This window comes from Gracilinanus agilis, chromosome 6, assembly GCF_016433145.1.
Source record: "Gracilinanus agilis isolate LMUSP501 chromosome 6, AgileGrace, whole genome shotgun sequence".
NCBI lineage: Eukaryota > Metazoa > Chordata > Mammalia > Didelphimorphia > Didelphidae > Gracilinanus > Gracilinanus agilis.
Window position 1 is genome coordinate 118,386,566 of NC_058135.1, and position 17,621 is coordinate 118,404,186.

Below are 17,621 nucleotides of genomic sequence, written 5' to 3' on the forward strand. Positions count from 1 at the left end.
TGCTTCCAGTTCTTTGCTACTACAAAAAAGTGCTGTCATAAATATTTTCAAATATGAGTCTTTCTTTTCTTTCTTCAGTTTCCTTAGGGGTCTATGCCTAGCAATGGTAATACTGGATCAAAAAGGTTTGGATCTTTTCACAATTCCAAATTACTTCCCAGAATGACTGGATCAATTCATAGCTCCACAACAATATATTTGTGTGCTTGCTTTTCCACAGCCCTTTCTAGATTGACTATTTCCATCTTTTGTGACCTTTGCTAATTTATTGAGCATTCAGTGGAACCTCAGAGTTGTTTTGATTTGTATTTCTCTTATTATTAGTGTTTTGAAGCAATCTTTCAGGTGTTCACGTATTGTTATAAATGAGTTTGAAGACTGCTCATATCTTTTTTTTTTAATTTTTTTAATTTTTTTTTATTTTAAACCCTTAACTTCTGTGTATTGGCTCATAGGTGGAAGAGTGGTAAGGGTAGGCAATGGGGGTCAAGTGACTTGCCCAGGGTCACACAGCTGGGAAGTGTCTGAGGCCGGATTTGAACCTAGGACCTCCCGTCTCTAGGCCTGACTCTCAATCCACTGAGCTACCCAGCTGCCCAGACTGCTCATATCTTTATCCACTGGGGAAGAGGTCTTGGCTTTATGTATTTGTGTTAGTTTTTAACATATCTTGGATATCTGGTCCTAATCAGACATATTTTATATAAATATCCCCCCCCCCAAGTTGGTAGCTTTCCTTCTTATCCTAGTTGCAGTGATTGTTTTAGCAAAAGGTATTTCATGTAGTTAAAATCTACTTTGTTTTTTGTGATCAACTCTCATGAACTGTAATGAACAAGCTCAGTTCTTGAGAATGGATAATGAATCACATCTACCTTCCTCCTCTCAAGAAAGAGGCAAGGTCTAGGGATATGGCATGCTGTACGTACACTATCACGGTATTCCCTGCCTTTGTTTAATGTTTTCCATGGTTATGAGGAACAGTCTATGTAGGAAATGGACCATGAAAACAAATGCAGTAATAAACTTCTTTTTAAAAAAGAAGCTGATGTTGTCCTTCCTATCCTTAATCGTGTTGACTTTTCAAATAAGAATATATAAAAGTGCTTTGAAAAGTATAAAGCATGATATTTATGTAGAACCATTATTGTTTCATTCTACTTTGCTGAGGGCTTCAGGGCCATTTTTTGGCATGACCAGAAAAGTTAAAATGTTGTTGCTAAACCAGAGGTCACGAGGTTCTTTTATGGCTATCACCAGGGAGAATGTGCTTTTAATCTGCTCTTCAGTATTTTTCAGTGATGATGCCTGGATTGGAAAATGTAGCAAAATTGAGAAGCTGGATTTTTCACCTGTAATGCTAGATCAAAGAAAATAAACATTTTTTTCCTGCAAGGATCCTTTAAGTAATTTTAAATTCTCATGAGCACACAAAGGACATAGTGTAGATGGCATTCAATCTATTCCTATGCTAGAATTCAGAAATGGGGGATTAATAGAAAACCACATCAAAGAGAATTAGGCCAAGCCAAAACCCAGCTTGATAATCTCAGAAGCCTGCTGAGTGCACTCTGCATTTTCTTGCTCCAAGATGCTCTGTCTTTGTCTTTGGTCAATACAGGGGCATTATTGTCAAAGAAATTTGAGATGGAAGAGAGCTTACCGTGTCCTGCCGGCCAATTTTGGCTCTGTTGATGCTTTGTTGTAGGTTCTCTTTCTTCTGATTCCCCTCAGAAAACTGGAGGAGAAAACAAAATAAAACAAAAACAAGGGTAAATCACAGACTGAATCATGTAGTATTAGCCTTCAAGGATTTTGTTGTATTTGAGCCCCAGTAAAATTAAAGACAGCAATGGACCCTTCTCTGATTGAGAAAAGGTAAGGAAGCATGGCTCACTAGACTTCCTGAATATATATACTTCAAGAATCTGTGATTTTGTCAATGGGAACATTCTTTCCACCAATCCAGATTACAACCCAACTGTGTCTCAGTAGATTGATGGCATCCAAAAGTGGCTGAGGTTGCAGAATTCATAAGGACACCATGCAAAGGGCTAGAGCTGGAGTCAGAGGAGTTGGGGTTGAATCTTTGCTTTGCCACTTTCTATCTGTGTGACCTTAGGGAAATCACTTTTCGCCTCTGGACCTTGGGTTCCTTCCTCATTAGTGAAAGATGTTGAACTAGATGACCTCTGAGGTCTTGTGGTCCTAAGACTGTGGACAACCTTATGAAAAGCTGTTTGCTGCATAGCTATGCTGGTCCATGGAGAGACACAGTCCATTGATAGTCACTTACATGCCATGTAACTTTTAGGCAACCCCTCTTCTCTTCTGCACATCAGTGTTCCCATGTGTAAAATGAATAAGTAGAACTTGATCTCTAACACTTGTTAGAATTCTAAATTTATGTGATTTGCCAGACCATGTGCTTCATTGGCTTAAGTTGCTACAAGGAGAAAATGAAAGAGGACTTTAGTAAAGAAGAATAAAAAAAAAGTTTTAAAATATTTTCTTCTCATCCCACTTTTAGTCTTTTCTAAGTGGTGCAATGCCTAGAGAGATGGGCCTGAAGTCACGAAGTCTTGAGTTCAAATCTGACCTCAGACACAGACCATCTGTATGAATCCGGGCAAGTCACTTAACCCTTTTTGTCTCAGTCCCACATCTACAAAATGTGCAGGGGAAGGAAATGGAAAAACCTATCTTTGCCAAGAAAATCCCAAATGGGGTCATAAAGCGTTGGACATGATTGAAATGACTCAACAACGATAACAAAAACAACAACATGAGTCTTTACTTAGCAGCTTTGAGTAATTTGAAATGTTCTATTATTCCAATCTGATGTTTATAAGAACTGTGATGATCTGGAAGGAAGAAGTTTTTATACAACTTCAATTCATCTATTTTTTTCCTCCATATTTGAAAGACTAAGTTCACTTTTTTTGGTTTACTTTCACTGGGTTTAGAGACAATCAGCCATTTCAACCATCACACAATAATGAAGTCAGATGTTCCATCTCAACTATTTACAAAGTTGGATGACCAGTTAATAAAATGTTATGAATGACCATACATCAGTCCTGCCAATATAGCTGCCATCCCGTCTCAGGTCAAATAGGGCTTTGGAATGTCATCTTTTCAAAAAACACCTTGAATTTATTTAACCTAAAGAACTCTAAATTCTTCATTCATGATACTTAGCTGATATTCTGGGACCAGGGCACCATAGTCCTTGACATTAGCTAACAAGTAAGCATCCATTCATTGAGTGGACAGACTGCTGGACCTAGAGTCAGAAAGGCTTGAATTCCAATCCTGCCTCTGACACTCACTAGCAGTGTGAAAAGTTACTTCACTCCTGTTTGCCTCTGTTTCTTCATCTGTAAAATAAGGATAAAATGGCACCTACCTCATGGGGTGAGGATCAAATAAGAAAATTGACAAACCTGAAAGTATGATATTACTATTATTAACAACAATAATGTGCTCTGGAAGCTCCAGGCTCTTTTCTTTCCCTAGCAGTTCTATTACTCTGCTGGCCTCCAGGTACGAGAATGCAGAGGCACATAGACAAATGACATAAAAATGTAGGTGTTTTCCAAGAATTATCAGATCTTGCAGCAAGCAAGCTCATCAGAAGAGGGCCAAGAAAAGCACATAAAAGAACACAGAGCTAGAAGGGGGTTATCTTGTCCAATGATCTCATTTTATTTATTAAAAATTTTTTTTGTTTGCTTTTTTGTTGTTTTTACATTGTTGATACTGTCATGACCAATTCCTCTCCATACACAATACACAATCTTGTAAAACTGAGAAACTATCAAACAAAACAAACATGAGTGTAAACACTGTTGGACAGCATGTGTAAGCTTCCTTTATCTGCCATATACTATATTTGTATAGAGTGAAAAGAAATAATTTTTAGCATCCACAGCTTGCTACAAGGTAAAGCAGGATCGACTGGAAGTCAGGGGACCTTAGCTAAGACAGGTAACATCTGTGGGTCTCAGTTTCTTCATGTACATGATGAAAGTACTTGGTTGGATACTTGCTATTGTTCTTTTCAGACCTAAATTTCTATGATCATGTGATGACTATTAATATCCTCTGGGATCAATGTTGGCTAAAGTTCTCATTTGAATTCTGATGTCTTTTACAGTTTCAGTTCATTTGATTAAAAAAATTTTGTTAATATGTTTTGTTTATAAAGCACATTTACAGATTACTTTCACTTCATCAAAGGTCTTCAGAAACAAAAATAAAACTATTAAGTAAAATGAATATAGTAATCTTATCTGAAAATGCCTGCAATATTTTGCATCTATGGTAGGCTCCCATCTACTTCTCTAGTTACAGCAAAAAATTTTTTTAATTTCCTTGGAACAAATATTCAGTCAAGCAAAATAAATTCTTTCAATGGCTTTATATTAGATAGTGTAAAAAACAGCAGGCTCCAGGCTTGTAGCCTTGAGAGGGGGATGGGTGGAAAAGCAGTTGGAATTCTTCCCCCAGTCAGTACAGAGCTTGTTGAAATTACTTGAAGAAGTAGGCCAGTGGCTTCCTTATGAGGATTGAGTAAAAACTCCCTCAACAAGCTGAAATGGTTATGTGAAATATATCCCCACTGGAAGAGGTGGTTTTTGATGATGTGTGAAGTTCCCAGCCAAGGATAATTGATATAATCAGGAAAAGGCCCCACACAACTGTCTCCTCTAACCCAATTGTCAGTTCAGCTGGAAAATGGAGGATTACTCAAGGTAAGTCAACTGGCTATGGTTTTCTTAGCTAAAGGATTCAAATGCTATCTGACTTTGTTGTTATATTACTTTTAACAACTAGATGGATCAAAGGGAAGGAGGAGATTGAAGGAGAGAGGGATTGGGAAATCTCTGTTGATAGTCTGTTGTGACCAGTGGCAGGCTTAACCCAGACAGGGCTTAACCCTCCCCCCTGAATCTTCTTTTCCCTTCCTTCACTAAAGCTCTTATTCCTAACTAAATAAAGTAAATGAATAAGCTCTAGATGGATTATTGATGATGTTGAAGGTCTTCAGAGATTGGTGATCTGACTCAACTAACTGCCTATAAGGTCTTTCAGCAGCAGTAGAAATCAGGTTCAGTGAGGGTCAGTCTGGATAAGATATCATATATGGCTGTACAGGGTAGAAAGCACAAGGCTCTTCAGGTTCGAGATTTGCTAGGCCTAGGAGTATTTGGTTTGCACCACCCTCCTTCCTCCCAGCTCACTAAAACCCAGAGTGAGTGCTTTGCTTGGGGGTTCCCCCTTTTATAGCCTAGTTCCAACCATCCTCAACTGCCCTTGACTTCTTGGGGTTCTGATGCATGCATCCCAATAAGATTCTTAGCCTACAATAGACAGATATGTACATATACACATGTATATTCATGTATCTATTTGTATTTCCTTCTACTTTTCTATAGGGCAGGGGTCGGCAACATATGGCTCTCGAGCCATATCTGGCTCTTTTGAAGGCCAGATATGGCTCTTTCTGCAGGGGCCATAAAGTCAATTTTTTTCCAGGCACTGTTACAGGAACACCACACTGTGAGTACTGTATGGCTCTCATGAAATTACATTTTAAAAAATGTGGTGTTTATGGCTCTCACAGCCAAAAAGGTTGCCGACCCCTGCTATAGTAGATAGCATATTATATATAAATATATGTGTGTATATAAATATATATATGTATATATATATATATCAACTTTCTATAATGGATAGTATGTTTTATTATTGGTGAATTATGAAGTCAACTGCACTGACCATAGTACTCATAGCTTACAAAATTGTATTTTTAGAGTGTTATATAAATTCTTCTCTTGGTTCTGCTTATTTCATTCTTTCTCAATTTACAAAATTCTTTGAAACTGTTCACTTTCATAATATTGATGTTAAAGTATAAATTGTTAATTTGATTCTGCTCAATTCACTTTGTGGCAGGTCATGCAAGTCTTTCCATGGTTTTTTTTTTAAATCATCTACTTCTCATTTCTTATAGTACAAAAGAACTTCATCACATTTCACAAAAATCATTAGCACTTCTATACTAATATCAGTAAAACCAGAAGTTGGAAATAGAGAAATTTCTACTATAGAATGTATAAAATACTTCTTCCAAGATATGTGCAATAACTATTTAAATACACTAATGATAATAACACTAGTTAACATTTAGATAGCACTAACTATGTGCCAGGCACTGTGCTAAGCACTTTATAATTATTATTATCTCATTTGATTCCCCTCTACAACCCTGGGAGGTAGGTGCTATTATTACAATCATTTTCCAGATGAGGAAATGGAAGCAAACACAGGTTGACTTGCCCAGGATCACAGAACTAGTAAATGTCTCAGGTGTGATTTGAACTCAAGTCTTGACTTCAGGTCTGGTATTCCAACCCTTGCACCACTTATCAACCTATACAAATAACCATTTATTAAAATAAAGATAGGCCTAAATAATTGGGAAGCTATTATTTATGTGTAAGATGAACCAATATAATAATGACAATGCTACCTAAATTGATTTACTTATTCAATCAATCAAACTATCAAAGGATTACTTTAGAGAACTAGGAAAAAAACACAATGAAATTCAGATTGAAGGAAAGAAGTCAAAAATCTTGAGAGAAATGGGAAGGAAAAGAGCCTACTAGTGCCAGACCTAAGGCTTAGGCTATACTACAAAGCAGTAATTGTTTAAATAACTTGGTAATGATTAAATTGAACAATGGAATAGATTATTTATACAACATATATAAAGAGAATGTATTTAATACTCTTGTATTCAATAAATGGGCAGGTAGGTGGTATAGCGAATAAAACATTTGATCTGTAGTCGGAAGACTCATCCTTGTGAGTTCAATCTGGGCCTCAGATACTTACTGTGTGTCCCTGAGCAAGCCACTTAACCCAGTTTGCCTCAATTTCTTCATCTGTAAACTAAGCTGGAGAAGGAAATGGCAAACCACTCTTTGCCAAGAAAACCCCAAATGGGGTCACAAAGAGTTGGACATGACTGAAAATGACTGAACAAGAACAATAATTTGATAAACACCAAGACCTCAGCCACTAGAGGAGGACTCCATTCCAATATGCTTGGAAGTTAGTTTTTCTTTATGGCAGACATCCTGGAGACCTGTGGTTCTATGAGTGTGTGGCCTTCTGCTCTAGCACTCAGAATGAGCTGTGAAGGAAACACCACTGCTTGTATAAAAACACATTTCATATTTATATGCTAGGTACTTGGAACTGGATAAATCTGTTGTCATATACTAGATTCCTGGAACTGGATAAATCTGATGTCAAAAACTTCTTTTATCTGTTGCACATTTATTTTACTTAAGTATTTTCTTTATCCACACAGTGATCAGTCTAAGTGTTTCACTTAGTTCACTAAGTTGGCAAGAAATTGCATGTGGAAATGGATTACAGTGATCCTATCCCGGGAGTTATGTTCCAGAGACCCCTGCGATAGGGGAAAATCCACCAAGTAGCGACTATTGATAGGAAAACAGTGTGGGAGAGCAAACAGACTGATGCTACAGTCACTGAGCCAATCAGCACCCAGGATACAGAACATAGTGCTGTGGTTGGTTGCCTTTCATTTCATCAGCCAATATTGTCCTATGTACAATCGCACGTTGGCAAATTTGCCCAAGAGGCAGTAAAAATCCCAGGATATAGGGAAAACTCTGTGATAAAGAATTAGATATGTATGTTTTTTTAATTTTTTTTAAAACATTTATTAATATTCATTTTTAACATGGTTACATGATTCATGCTCCTACTTTCCCCTTCACCCCCCCGCTCTCCCCCCACCCATGGCCGATGCATATTTCCACTGGTTTTGTCATGTGTCCTTGATCAAGACCTATTTCCAAATTGTTGGTAGTTGCATTGGTGTGGTGGTTTCGAGTCCACACCCTCAATCATGTCCACCCCGACCCATGCGTTCAAGCTGATATGTATGTTTTTTTAAAACTAGCAATACAGTGGAGCTGGGATAAGTTTACCTCAATATATAAAACCCACAAGTTTTGCACACTCACTAGCATGCAGCCTTAGACCATTCCAAAAGGAGTCATATAATTTCTACAAAACTGCTCTTCTTTCCTCTTTTATTGATCTTACATGGGCTTTTTTCTTTCTTTTTTGTCTAGATTAGTGAGGGGAACTCTCATTGGGGAAACTCTCTCCACCACCCCTGCAACTCCTCACTTCTAACTTATAATCTTAGAATAATACTGGGCAAATTTGGGAGGTAACTGACTTTCTCTGAGTTAGAAAAGCTATTATGTCAGAAGCAAGTCTTGAATTCATATTTTCCTGACTCCAATGCTAGTTTTCCATATGTTTTTTAGTTGTTGTTTAGTCAACAATTAGTTGTATCTAACTCTTTGTGACGCCATTTGGGGTTTTCTTGGCAGTGATATTGGCGTGGTTTGCCATTTGCTTCTCTAGCTCATTTGATAGATGAGGAAACTGAGGCAAACAGGGTGAAGTGACTAACCCAGGGACACACAGCTAGTAAGTGGGCTAGATTTGAATTCAAGTCCTCCTGACTCCAGGCCCCAGTGCTCTATCTCCTGTACCACCTAGCTGGCCCTTTCCATACACCACTTCACTAAATTATTACAAGAAATTTTCCCATGAAAAATTCTGTCATGTTATTTTCTGAAAACTAGTTAGAAGCTTATGAAACAGATAGTTGGCTAAAAGCAAACAATTTAACTTTATTTCTGTAGGATATTACAGTCCATGTGGGGTACTAACATGCAGGGAAAAATTTAACCTCTTAGATGAACAGAAACTTTTTCTCACTGATGACCACAGGAAACTGTCCTTTCCATGTGTGACTTCCCAATATTTAGAAGATGAAAGGGGCCTGAGTGTTCTTTCTTGAGAAAAAGCTGAGAGCTAGACCCTCATCTGAATGTGTTCCTGCTCCTGCTGCACATATAAAGAAAGCGTTGTGAGCTTCCATTGAACATTTCCCCAGGCATTAATTGTAATCCACATCATGAATAAGACCAATAAGGAATGCCACGACAACACAACCAAACCAGTTATACCTGACAGGGATCCTCTCAAAGGAAAGAGGCAGCACTTGGCCAGCTTCTGCTAGAATTCTTGGGATCCAAAACAAACCAAGCAGAGCAGAAGTTTAAGGCCTTAACTGGAGCCAAACATACTAATGTGACTACAAAGGTGGGAGTTTCTCCTTAGAAATGGCACTAAACAAAGCTAATATGCCCACTCTCATGATCCCACTTGAAGTAACCAAATGTTGTATTGTCACATTCAGATATTATAGGTTAACACAATAGTTTAATTTGAAATTATATTTAAAATTGTCTAATCACTATAACCAGAGGAAATAATCTTCTTAAAGCACATGTGGGGCCATGTCACCATCTGGCTCAAGAAAAATCTGTGGTTCCCTGTCTCCTCTACTATAAAATGCAAACTCAGCTGGGCATTAAATCCTGCCACACTTGGGCTTCACCTCTCTTTCCAGGCTCATTTCTGCCATTCATAGATTCCAGGTTTTGGTCAGTGTGGAAAAACTGGCTTGCTTGCTGTTCCCTAAATGTGATACTCTATTAATCCATCTCTTTGTCTGCACAAGACTGCTCTTCTCTTTCCTGACTTCTTTTTATGATCCTTAGCTATATCCACGCCTCAACTCAGATATCATTTATAGGTCCCCTTGATTGTTAATGCCTCCTCCTCAAGTTGTCAAGTATATACTACTTTTTATTTTTTTTATTTTTTATTTTTTTTTAAACCCTTTGTACTTTGGTGTATTGTCTCATAGGTAGAAGATTGGTAAGGGTGGGCAATGGGGGTCAAGTGACTTGCCCAGGGTCACACAGCTGGGAAGTGGCTGAGGCCGGGTTTGAACCTAGGACCTCCTGTCTCTAGGCCTGACTCTCACTCCACTGAGCTACCCAGCTGCCCCTATACTACTTTTTAAATTATTTTTTTTCTAATTCCAGGTAAAAAAGATTTGTAATTAAAAAAAATTTTTTTGGAGTTCCAAATTCTTTCCTTCTCTCCCCTCCCCCTTATTGAGAAGGCAAGCAATATGATATAGATTAAAGTATATACAGTACTAATCTTTGTACACATTCTCTCTACTTCTCATTAGAATATAAGCTCTTTTACGGTAGGGACTAGTGCTTCCCCCGGCACCTACCACAGTACCTCCTTGCACACAGTGCTTAATAAATGCTTGATAGACTCTCTCTCTCTCTCTCTCTCTTTCTCTCTCTCTCTCTCTCTCTCTCTCTCAAAAGGGTAAAAAGGGCATAAAATGAACCATTAGTGAACTGAAACTCAGATTATATAAATGACATCTATTAAAGGTTTTTTACCAATCAGCTGGTAGAGGAAGTAGAAAAAACGAATGAAAGATGTATCCCGAAACAGGAAGCTCAGTAATGAATAAAATGACCTGGGCTTAAATGAGGAACGCTGTATTCAAGGCCTGTCACATAGGCGCTGGGTAATCCACACGATGTAAGAAGAACAGAAGACTTCCACTCACCACCTCCTGTACCAGTAAGTACCAAAGCAGTTTAGTCCCACTGACTACTAAATGATTCTTGGTATTCTGTTTAGTTCTCAAAGTCAAACCACTTGAAGCCACAATATTTAACTCTTGTGTAACTTGCTTTCCTATCGCAGTAAGTGATCTACACTTCTCTTGGAAGTAATTTTGCCACAGTTCCTGGCTAGTACTTTGGACCTAAATCAAACTGAGGCCTCACGTGACAAAAGCTAAGACAACACTTAGCTACTGTGCTGATATGATCTAAATAACTTCTAAAACCTGCTTTCTTGCAGTAAGAAAACCAGCCAAAAAACACAGGATGGTACAAGAATGGATGTACTACAAAAACCAGACTGCTAGATAGATTAATCCCAAACTAGACAAAAATATAAAGCTCTGTTCTTCTTTTAAGAAAGCCAGGCAAATGAAATCTGGTTTTAAAAATGAAAAGCAATTAAAGATTATTTTTCTTCAAAGAGAAATTTATAGTAATATTCTTCTAATATAGTAATATTCTTATAAGCTTCCTTTGTCTATGTGAAGTGATTTATTAGATTATTACTATGTATATACAATTTTTCTTTTCTATTGAGTAAAGCTGGGGACATTTGAACTAGACAATTTAATAAAATTTGGGGGGGGGGCAGAAAACCAACTTGTAAAAACACAGATTTTGTGGTATCCAAAAGAGATTTCTGTGGGGTAAATAAATCCCGGTGAGAAGAGGCACATTCATCCACAGATCTGCAAATCCAGGACACTGCAGTCTACCTGTACATTTGTCAGACAAAACAGGTTAAGAAAAATAATGCCAAATGTTTTCTAAAGGGCAAATCACTGCCTCAAGGAACTCATTGCCTGCTCATTGCAGAAATAGAAATGATTGATTCAAGCTGCCCAGGCCAGGGGTCCCGACATGAAAGGATTACAAAGACATTAGATAGAGCATACAATGGCAATTTTTCAGAAGGAAGAAATCCAAGGGAAACAAAGAGCAAAAACAAACAAACACAAAAAAATCAGTGTAACATTTCTAAATTTAAGGTAAGGCTTTTAAAAAGTTTAGTTTTTCCAAGATACGGGTTTCTTTCTCTTTTCTACAATTCAGAATGGCAGAATGAATACTCTGAAACCACCTAAATTCACTGTTCTATAATTTCTTATGGTTTAAATACATGTGTGAGTGTGCACGTGCGCGCGCGCGCACACACACACACACACACACACACACACACACATATCAAATGCCCCAAACTCAAGTCAGAAGGCCATCCCAGAATAGTAGCCTTGGAAGAAGCCTCAGAATTGTTTGTATCTAGCCTAACTTTCCCAAACAAACTAGCCCACTGCCTTGTATATAGCAGGCATTTAATAAATGCTTGCTATGTAGCCTGCCAATGATCACTTAGTCTTTGCTTGAAGGCCTCAGTGGATGACCCTTACTTTCTCCTGGGGCAGACTGTTCTGTTACAGGAGAACTGGAATGCTGAGGAAGTTTCCTTACATGATGCCTGTATTTGTTTCTGCAGCTTCTACCCACTGTCCCTGGTCTGGAGCCAACAGAAAAAGTTTAATCTCTAGCCTAAGTTAAAGCTCTTCCCATGCTGGGAGACAGTTAAGATGGACCTCAGGGGCCAATGAGCCAACCTTTAGCTGAATAGGAATCCTCACTACAACAGGCTTTGCCTCAAGATCTCCAATGAAAGGACCCAATTCCCTCCCAAAGCATCCCATTTCACTTTTTGACTGTTTAAAATGTCAGGCTGCTGTGTTAGGCTTTCTAGAGAGTGATCTGAAAATAAGCTGATACATTTAAAAGAAGAAGGGGCCTTGCTGGCCAACCGATCCAATTCTTACATTATAAATCAGGAAACTGAGGCTTTTTAGAAAGTTTAAGTAATTGCCCCAAGGTCATACAATTAACAATAACAATAAATAATAATAATTATGATAGTTAATATTTAGATAGTATTTACTACTTGCCAGGCACTGGATTAAGCATTGGTCATCACAATAACCTTAGGAAGGTAATGCTATGACTATCCCTTTTTTACAGATGAGGAAACTAAGGCAAACAGAAGTGAGGTGAGTTGGCCAAGATCACACAGTATCTGAGACTGAATCTGAACACAGATTTTTCTGATTCCAGACTTCACGTTCTGTCCATCGCACCTGAGGCAGAGTTTGAAACTGTCTTCAAAATCCAAGTCCAACCCTGTCATTTATATCATGGTGCTTGATAGGACTTATACACTATGGTTTTGTTTTGTTTTGTTTTGTTTTAAAAAAAGTGAAAAAATTTGAACAGAATATTTTTAATACGTATTAAAAAATACCAACAGAAGTATTTCTATTACACAAAGTCAAATATGACTGTATTTTGGAGGTAGCAGGAAAAGAGACAACTATAATAATTTTGTGGGAAGATAGAGTGGGGCCTCTGAAAAGTATACTTTTCCTCCAATTAGTCTAGGAAGGATTCATCAAAGAGATAAGATAGGAAAAGCAGTTTAAAAAGTATGAGAGAAGAAATCTGGTGGGACAACTAAATTTAAACTGTATAAAATTTTGTTAGACATAAAAGTTCAAACTGCCTTCTTCCTATGCTGGCACAGTCACCCAAGGTGGAAGGAATGGGAATGGGTGGATCAAAGTAGACCGTGATATTAAACCTTTTTATTCCATAAGCATTTATGGAGTAATAATGATAATGGCTAGCTTTCAAGTTTGCAAATTGCTTTTCATACATTATCTCATTTAAGCCTTACAACAACCCTGCCAGGCAGGTATTAAGAAGTTCATTATCCTTTATTTTTCAGATGAGGAAGCTTCCTGAGTTTTGGAGGTTATATCTAAAAGGATGAGGCTTACTTATGGAGGTTACATGACTTGTCTCTGGTCACACAGTTAATAATTAGTGTCAGAGGCAGGATTAGAATCTAAGGCCTCCTTACTCGAAGTTCAATATGCTATCTGTCATACATACATACATACATACATACATACATACATAGTACCACTATTACACATCTTCCATGCTATTATCTACTATTTAAAGCCTTGGGTTAATTTTTTTTTCTTGTTACAATATTCATTAAGACAGATGTATATAAACTTTGACTTGAACTCAGATTGAAGCCTACTTTTTTCACTGGCTTTATGTTTCTTGCTTTTTGTTGTTTGCTTTTTTGCAACATGGTTAATATGGAAATATTTTTACATGCTTCACACGTATAACTGACATCATATTACTTGCCTTCTTAGTGGGTAGGAGTTAGAGGGAAGAAGAGAAAAAAGAAGGTTAAAAATAAAGTTTTTAAAGAGAAAAAAGATTCATCTATGAAATTACAAAAAATGCATCAAATGAATATTCCTCTTACATAGAGGTCAAACTTCCACCAGTCTCAAGCATTCGTAACATGATTCAATCCCCCCACTAAGGGAGAAAGGCCTGTGAGTGGCCTAACCAGCTGCCATAAAGTTTACATGCTTTTATTCTACAGGGAAGGACCTCGGGCCCTCATTGTAGGCCAGTAGCTTTTATACAAATATGAAAACTGATTGCATCATTTCCCAGACAATAGTTAAGTTAAAAACAGCGAATTAGAAGGCGATGGGGGAAATGAAAACCTCAGCTAGAGCTAAGTAATTGCTCTGGAGATATGAGGGACTTCTAGGAGTTTATATTCTACTAGGAGGACACACACACACACACACACACACACACACACAACAATATATGTATGATACAAGGAAAATTGAGGCAAGAGGCGGCAGTAACCACTGGAATGACCAGGGATAGGCTTCACAGATGAGGAGGCACTGAAGGCAAATAAGGCCAGGCATGACAGCAAGATGGAATGGCAGAAGAACTAGAGAAAGACCTGAGAACTCCAAAAGCACAAATGTCTGGAGTGATTTAGTGTAGGAGTAAACTGCTCCGTTTGCTCCCTTCAGAGCCTCTGAGGACATTCCTACAGCACAGTATAACTGATATTTGTAATGATGACCATTAGCTTGTCTTTTCAACTTTCCCTTTCTTGATGGCTGAGGCCTTCCCTTTAATTAGCTCAAACAGCTTAGGCAGGGTGCCCAGACCCCCTATGAAAGAGACAAAGAGAGCACAGGCAGACATGGAGATAAGCAGCGGGGTTGCTTTTAGTCAGGAGTCAGGGAGAAGGCTTAGAGACATCCACAAGGAAAAGCAACTCTGCACATAAGGCTCAGAGTAAAGTGAAAAGCGAAAAATGGTCCATAGCCAGGGACTACTGGAGTAAGGCATGAGACACTTAAAGGTCGGCTTTGTAGAGAATTTTCTGCAGCAGAGCACACTGGGAGTGCTATAGGGTATAAGATGGATGCTACTGTTGCTGTATTCAGTTGTTTTTTCAGACATGTCCAACTCTTTGTAACCCATTTAGGGTTTTCTTGGAGAAGGTACTGGAATGGTTTGCCAGTTCCTTCTCCAGCTCATTTTACAGATGAGGAAACTGAGGCAAACAGGGTTAAGTGGCTTGTCCAGAGTCATGAAGCTAGGAAGTGTCTGAGGCCAGATTTGAACTTTGGGAGATGAGTCTTCTAGCATTCTATCCAATGCACCCTCTAGCCTCCCCTAAGATGCTACTGTGATTAGTATTAGTGCATTGATTTTTTAAAAGTACATAGTCTAATAAAATGAAATGCAACCTTAAAGGCTCCTTTCAGATGTTTCTCCTTTGTACCTGAGAAAGTTGTACAGTCCTTTATGACAGAGGTAAGATAACTGGTGAAAGAATCACCTGACTTACCTCAAAGGAAGAGCAAAATGGGAAAATATTATTTTCCACAAAGTTTTCAAAAACTATTTACTTATTTGAAACATACATTTTAAAAGGTTTTTGAGTTTCTAATTCTTTCCCTCCCTCCTGCTCCTCCTCCACCCATTGAGAAGGCAAGCCATGTGATATCAATTATCCATGTGAAATCATGTAAAACATTTCCATATTAGCCATGCTACAAAAAAAAGGCAAGAAAAATAAACAAAGTGAAAAAATATTCAGCAAAGGTTTCCAAGAATCTAGATTTGGAATCAGGACCTGGGACAACAACAGTTCAAATCCTGCCCCTGACCCTTCTGTGATATAGGATAAGTCAGCTTGATTTTGGGGAGTCTCGGCTTCCTATCTGTGAAATGTGATTAACAAGAGCATCTACTTCACAGAGCTATTGTGAGGATTAAATGAGATCATTAAGACAGAGTGCTTCAGAAATGCCAGCTGTTCTTTTTATCAGGGTTATGACCCATCTTGTATAAAGTAAAAAAAAAAATAAATAAAGATTCCCTCTGACCAATCATGATAATAATGCTTCCGTTCAGGTGGAGCTTTCAGGTCTGCAGAGCACTTTGTACATATAATTAATTATTTTTCATCCTCATAACAAATGTGATAAAAAGTGCTGTTATCATCCTTTTACAGATGAGGAAACTGAGGCTAAGATGTAGTAAGTGCCTTTGCCCAGAGTCACAGAGCCATTAAGGATCTGAGGCACAATTCAAATCCAAATCTTCCTAACACTAATCCCATTGTGATAGCCATGATGCTATGGATGAGGTACTGTATACAGCTTGGCATAGAACTAGGCACACAGTAGGTGCTTAATAAATGTTTACTGACCAAATTATGCCATCTTATTAACTGCCCTGGGCTTCAGAGCATCTATCACAAAGCCTACTTGGTGAAATCTATAGCAATAAGGAAGAGTTGGGTCTAAAAATGCCCATGAGAAAACTTAAATGGGTGGAAAATACATATCGAGCAACCTACCACATGAGGCTGAACCTATTGAATTCATTCTTCAAAATGGATTATTTCAGAAGAGTCAATTGGATAGTTATTTTAAATTATTCTACAAGACCAAGGTCAAAAAATATGGCCACATTCCAATGGTTTAATAATGAGTCAAATTATTTTTAATTTAAAAAAATTTTAAAATATGGGGAAAATATGATTATCAATTTCTCAGAGCTTGAACAAACTCCACATAGAATCTCTGAAAAGCCAGGCACGGATAGTTTGGATCATGTGACTGAGACATCACCACTACCACCTGGTGGCTGCAGATCAAGGTTGCAGTTCCAGGTATTTTGAGGACTCTACAATATCAATGTAACAGTAAACATCATAGCCCTGTAACTCCTCTGAAAATGAAAAAAAAAAAAAAAATCCTCTGAGTTGGTGTTAGGGTTTTCCCATAGCTCCAGGAACCGGAGCAAAGAAATTAAGGTTGGTAAGGTTTCCCTCTTACCAAATTGGGTTCAAAAGCCAAAATTCTGCTCTCAGGTTCTAACAGAATCTAACAGAAGAGAGTGGCTAGATAGACCCAAAGCCATGGGTAATACCACCTCCTTTCTTAACACTCTAGGTTAAATTCTTTAATGGTGAGAATCTGGTGGAGGTAGAAAAACTGTAAGTCAAATGATAAATAATGCTGAGCTCTTAGCTTTTACGGACCTGGACAAAATTGTTCCAATATCTCCATCTTAACCCAGAATGGCATCCAATGCTAATTTTCTAGCATATTATATTAACTTTCATTTGTCACATATAATTTCTCCCTCTACTCCCTCATGGCAAGGAGGGAGAGAACTCTGAAAACATAATTTATACCTAATGTATATCCAAATCATCCTGAAAAGGATTATGTTTATATTTAACAATGATAATTTCAGATTTTGACTTTAAAATATCAAGTCATGAGCCTAAATTAAGAATTGTTTTGACTACATGAAATAGAAAGCAAGTAGGAAAAAACATGTTATTTGTGGGAAACACCTCAAACAGGTACATATACACTGATCCATCCACAAGGAAATCACCAAATTTTATGGATCATTTAGCTTTTATTATGAGTACATATGTTGTATGAATAATAATATAATTATTCTTTTTTCTGAATGCTAGTTATTCCCTGACATCTAGAACCCAAGCACCCAAATAGCCTTAGACAGAGGAACAACAGAGAGGTACTCCTATTTAACATTCAACTATATATAAAAAAGAGT

The 17,621-nt window shown here is 37.8% G+C and overlaps 1 protein-coding gene across 1 annotated transcript in view; it reads right to left on the reverse strand.

Moving 5' to 3' along the window:
* The window catches only part of MND1 (meiotic nuclear divisions 1), a 104,025-nt gene that overhangs the window by 42,708 nt on the left and 43,696 nt on the right, over window positions 1-17,621 (reverse strand). The window contains exon 5 of the mRNA XM_044680834.1: window positions 1,664-1,738. Coding sequence (XP_044536769.1) covers window positions 1,664-1,738 — 75 coding nt within the window. The remainder of the gene's footprint in view (window positions 1-1,663; window positions 1,739-17,621) is intronic.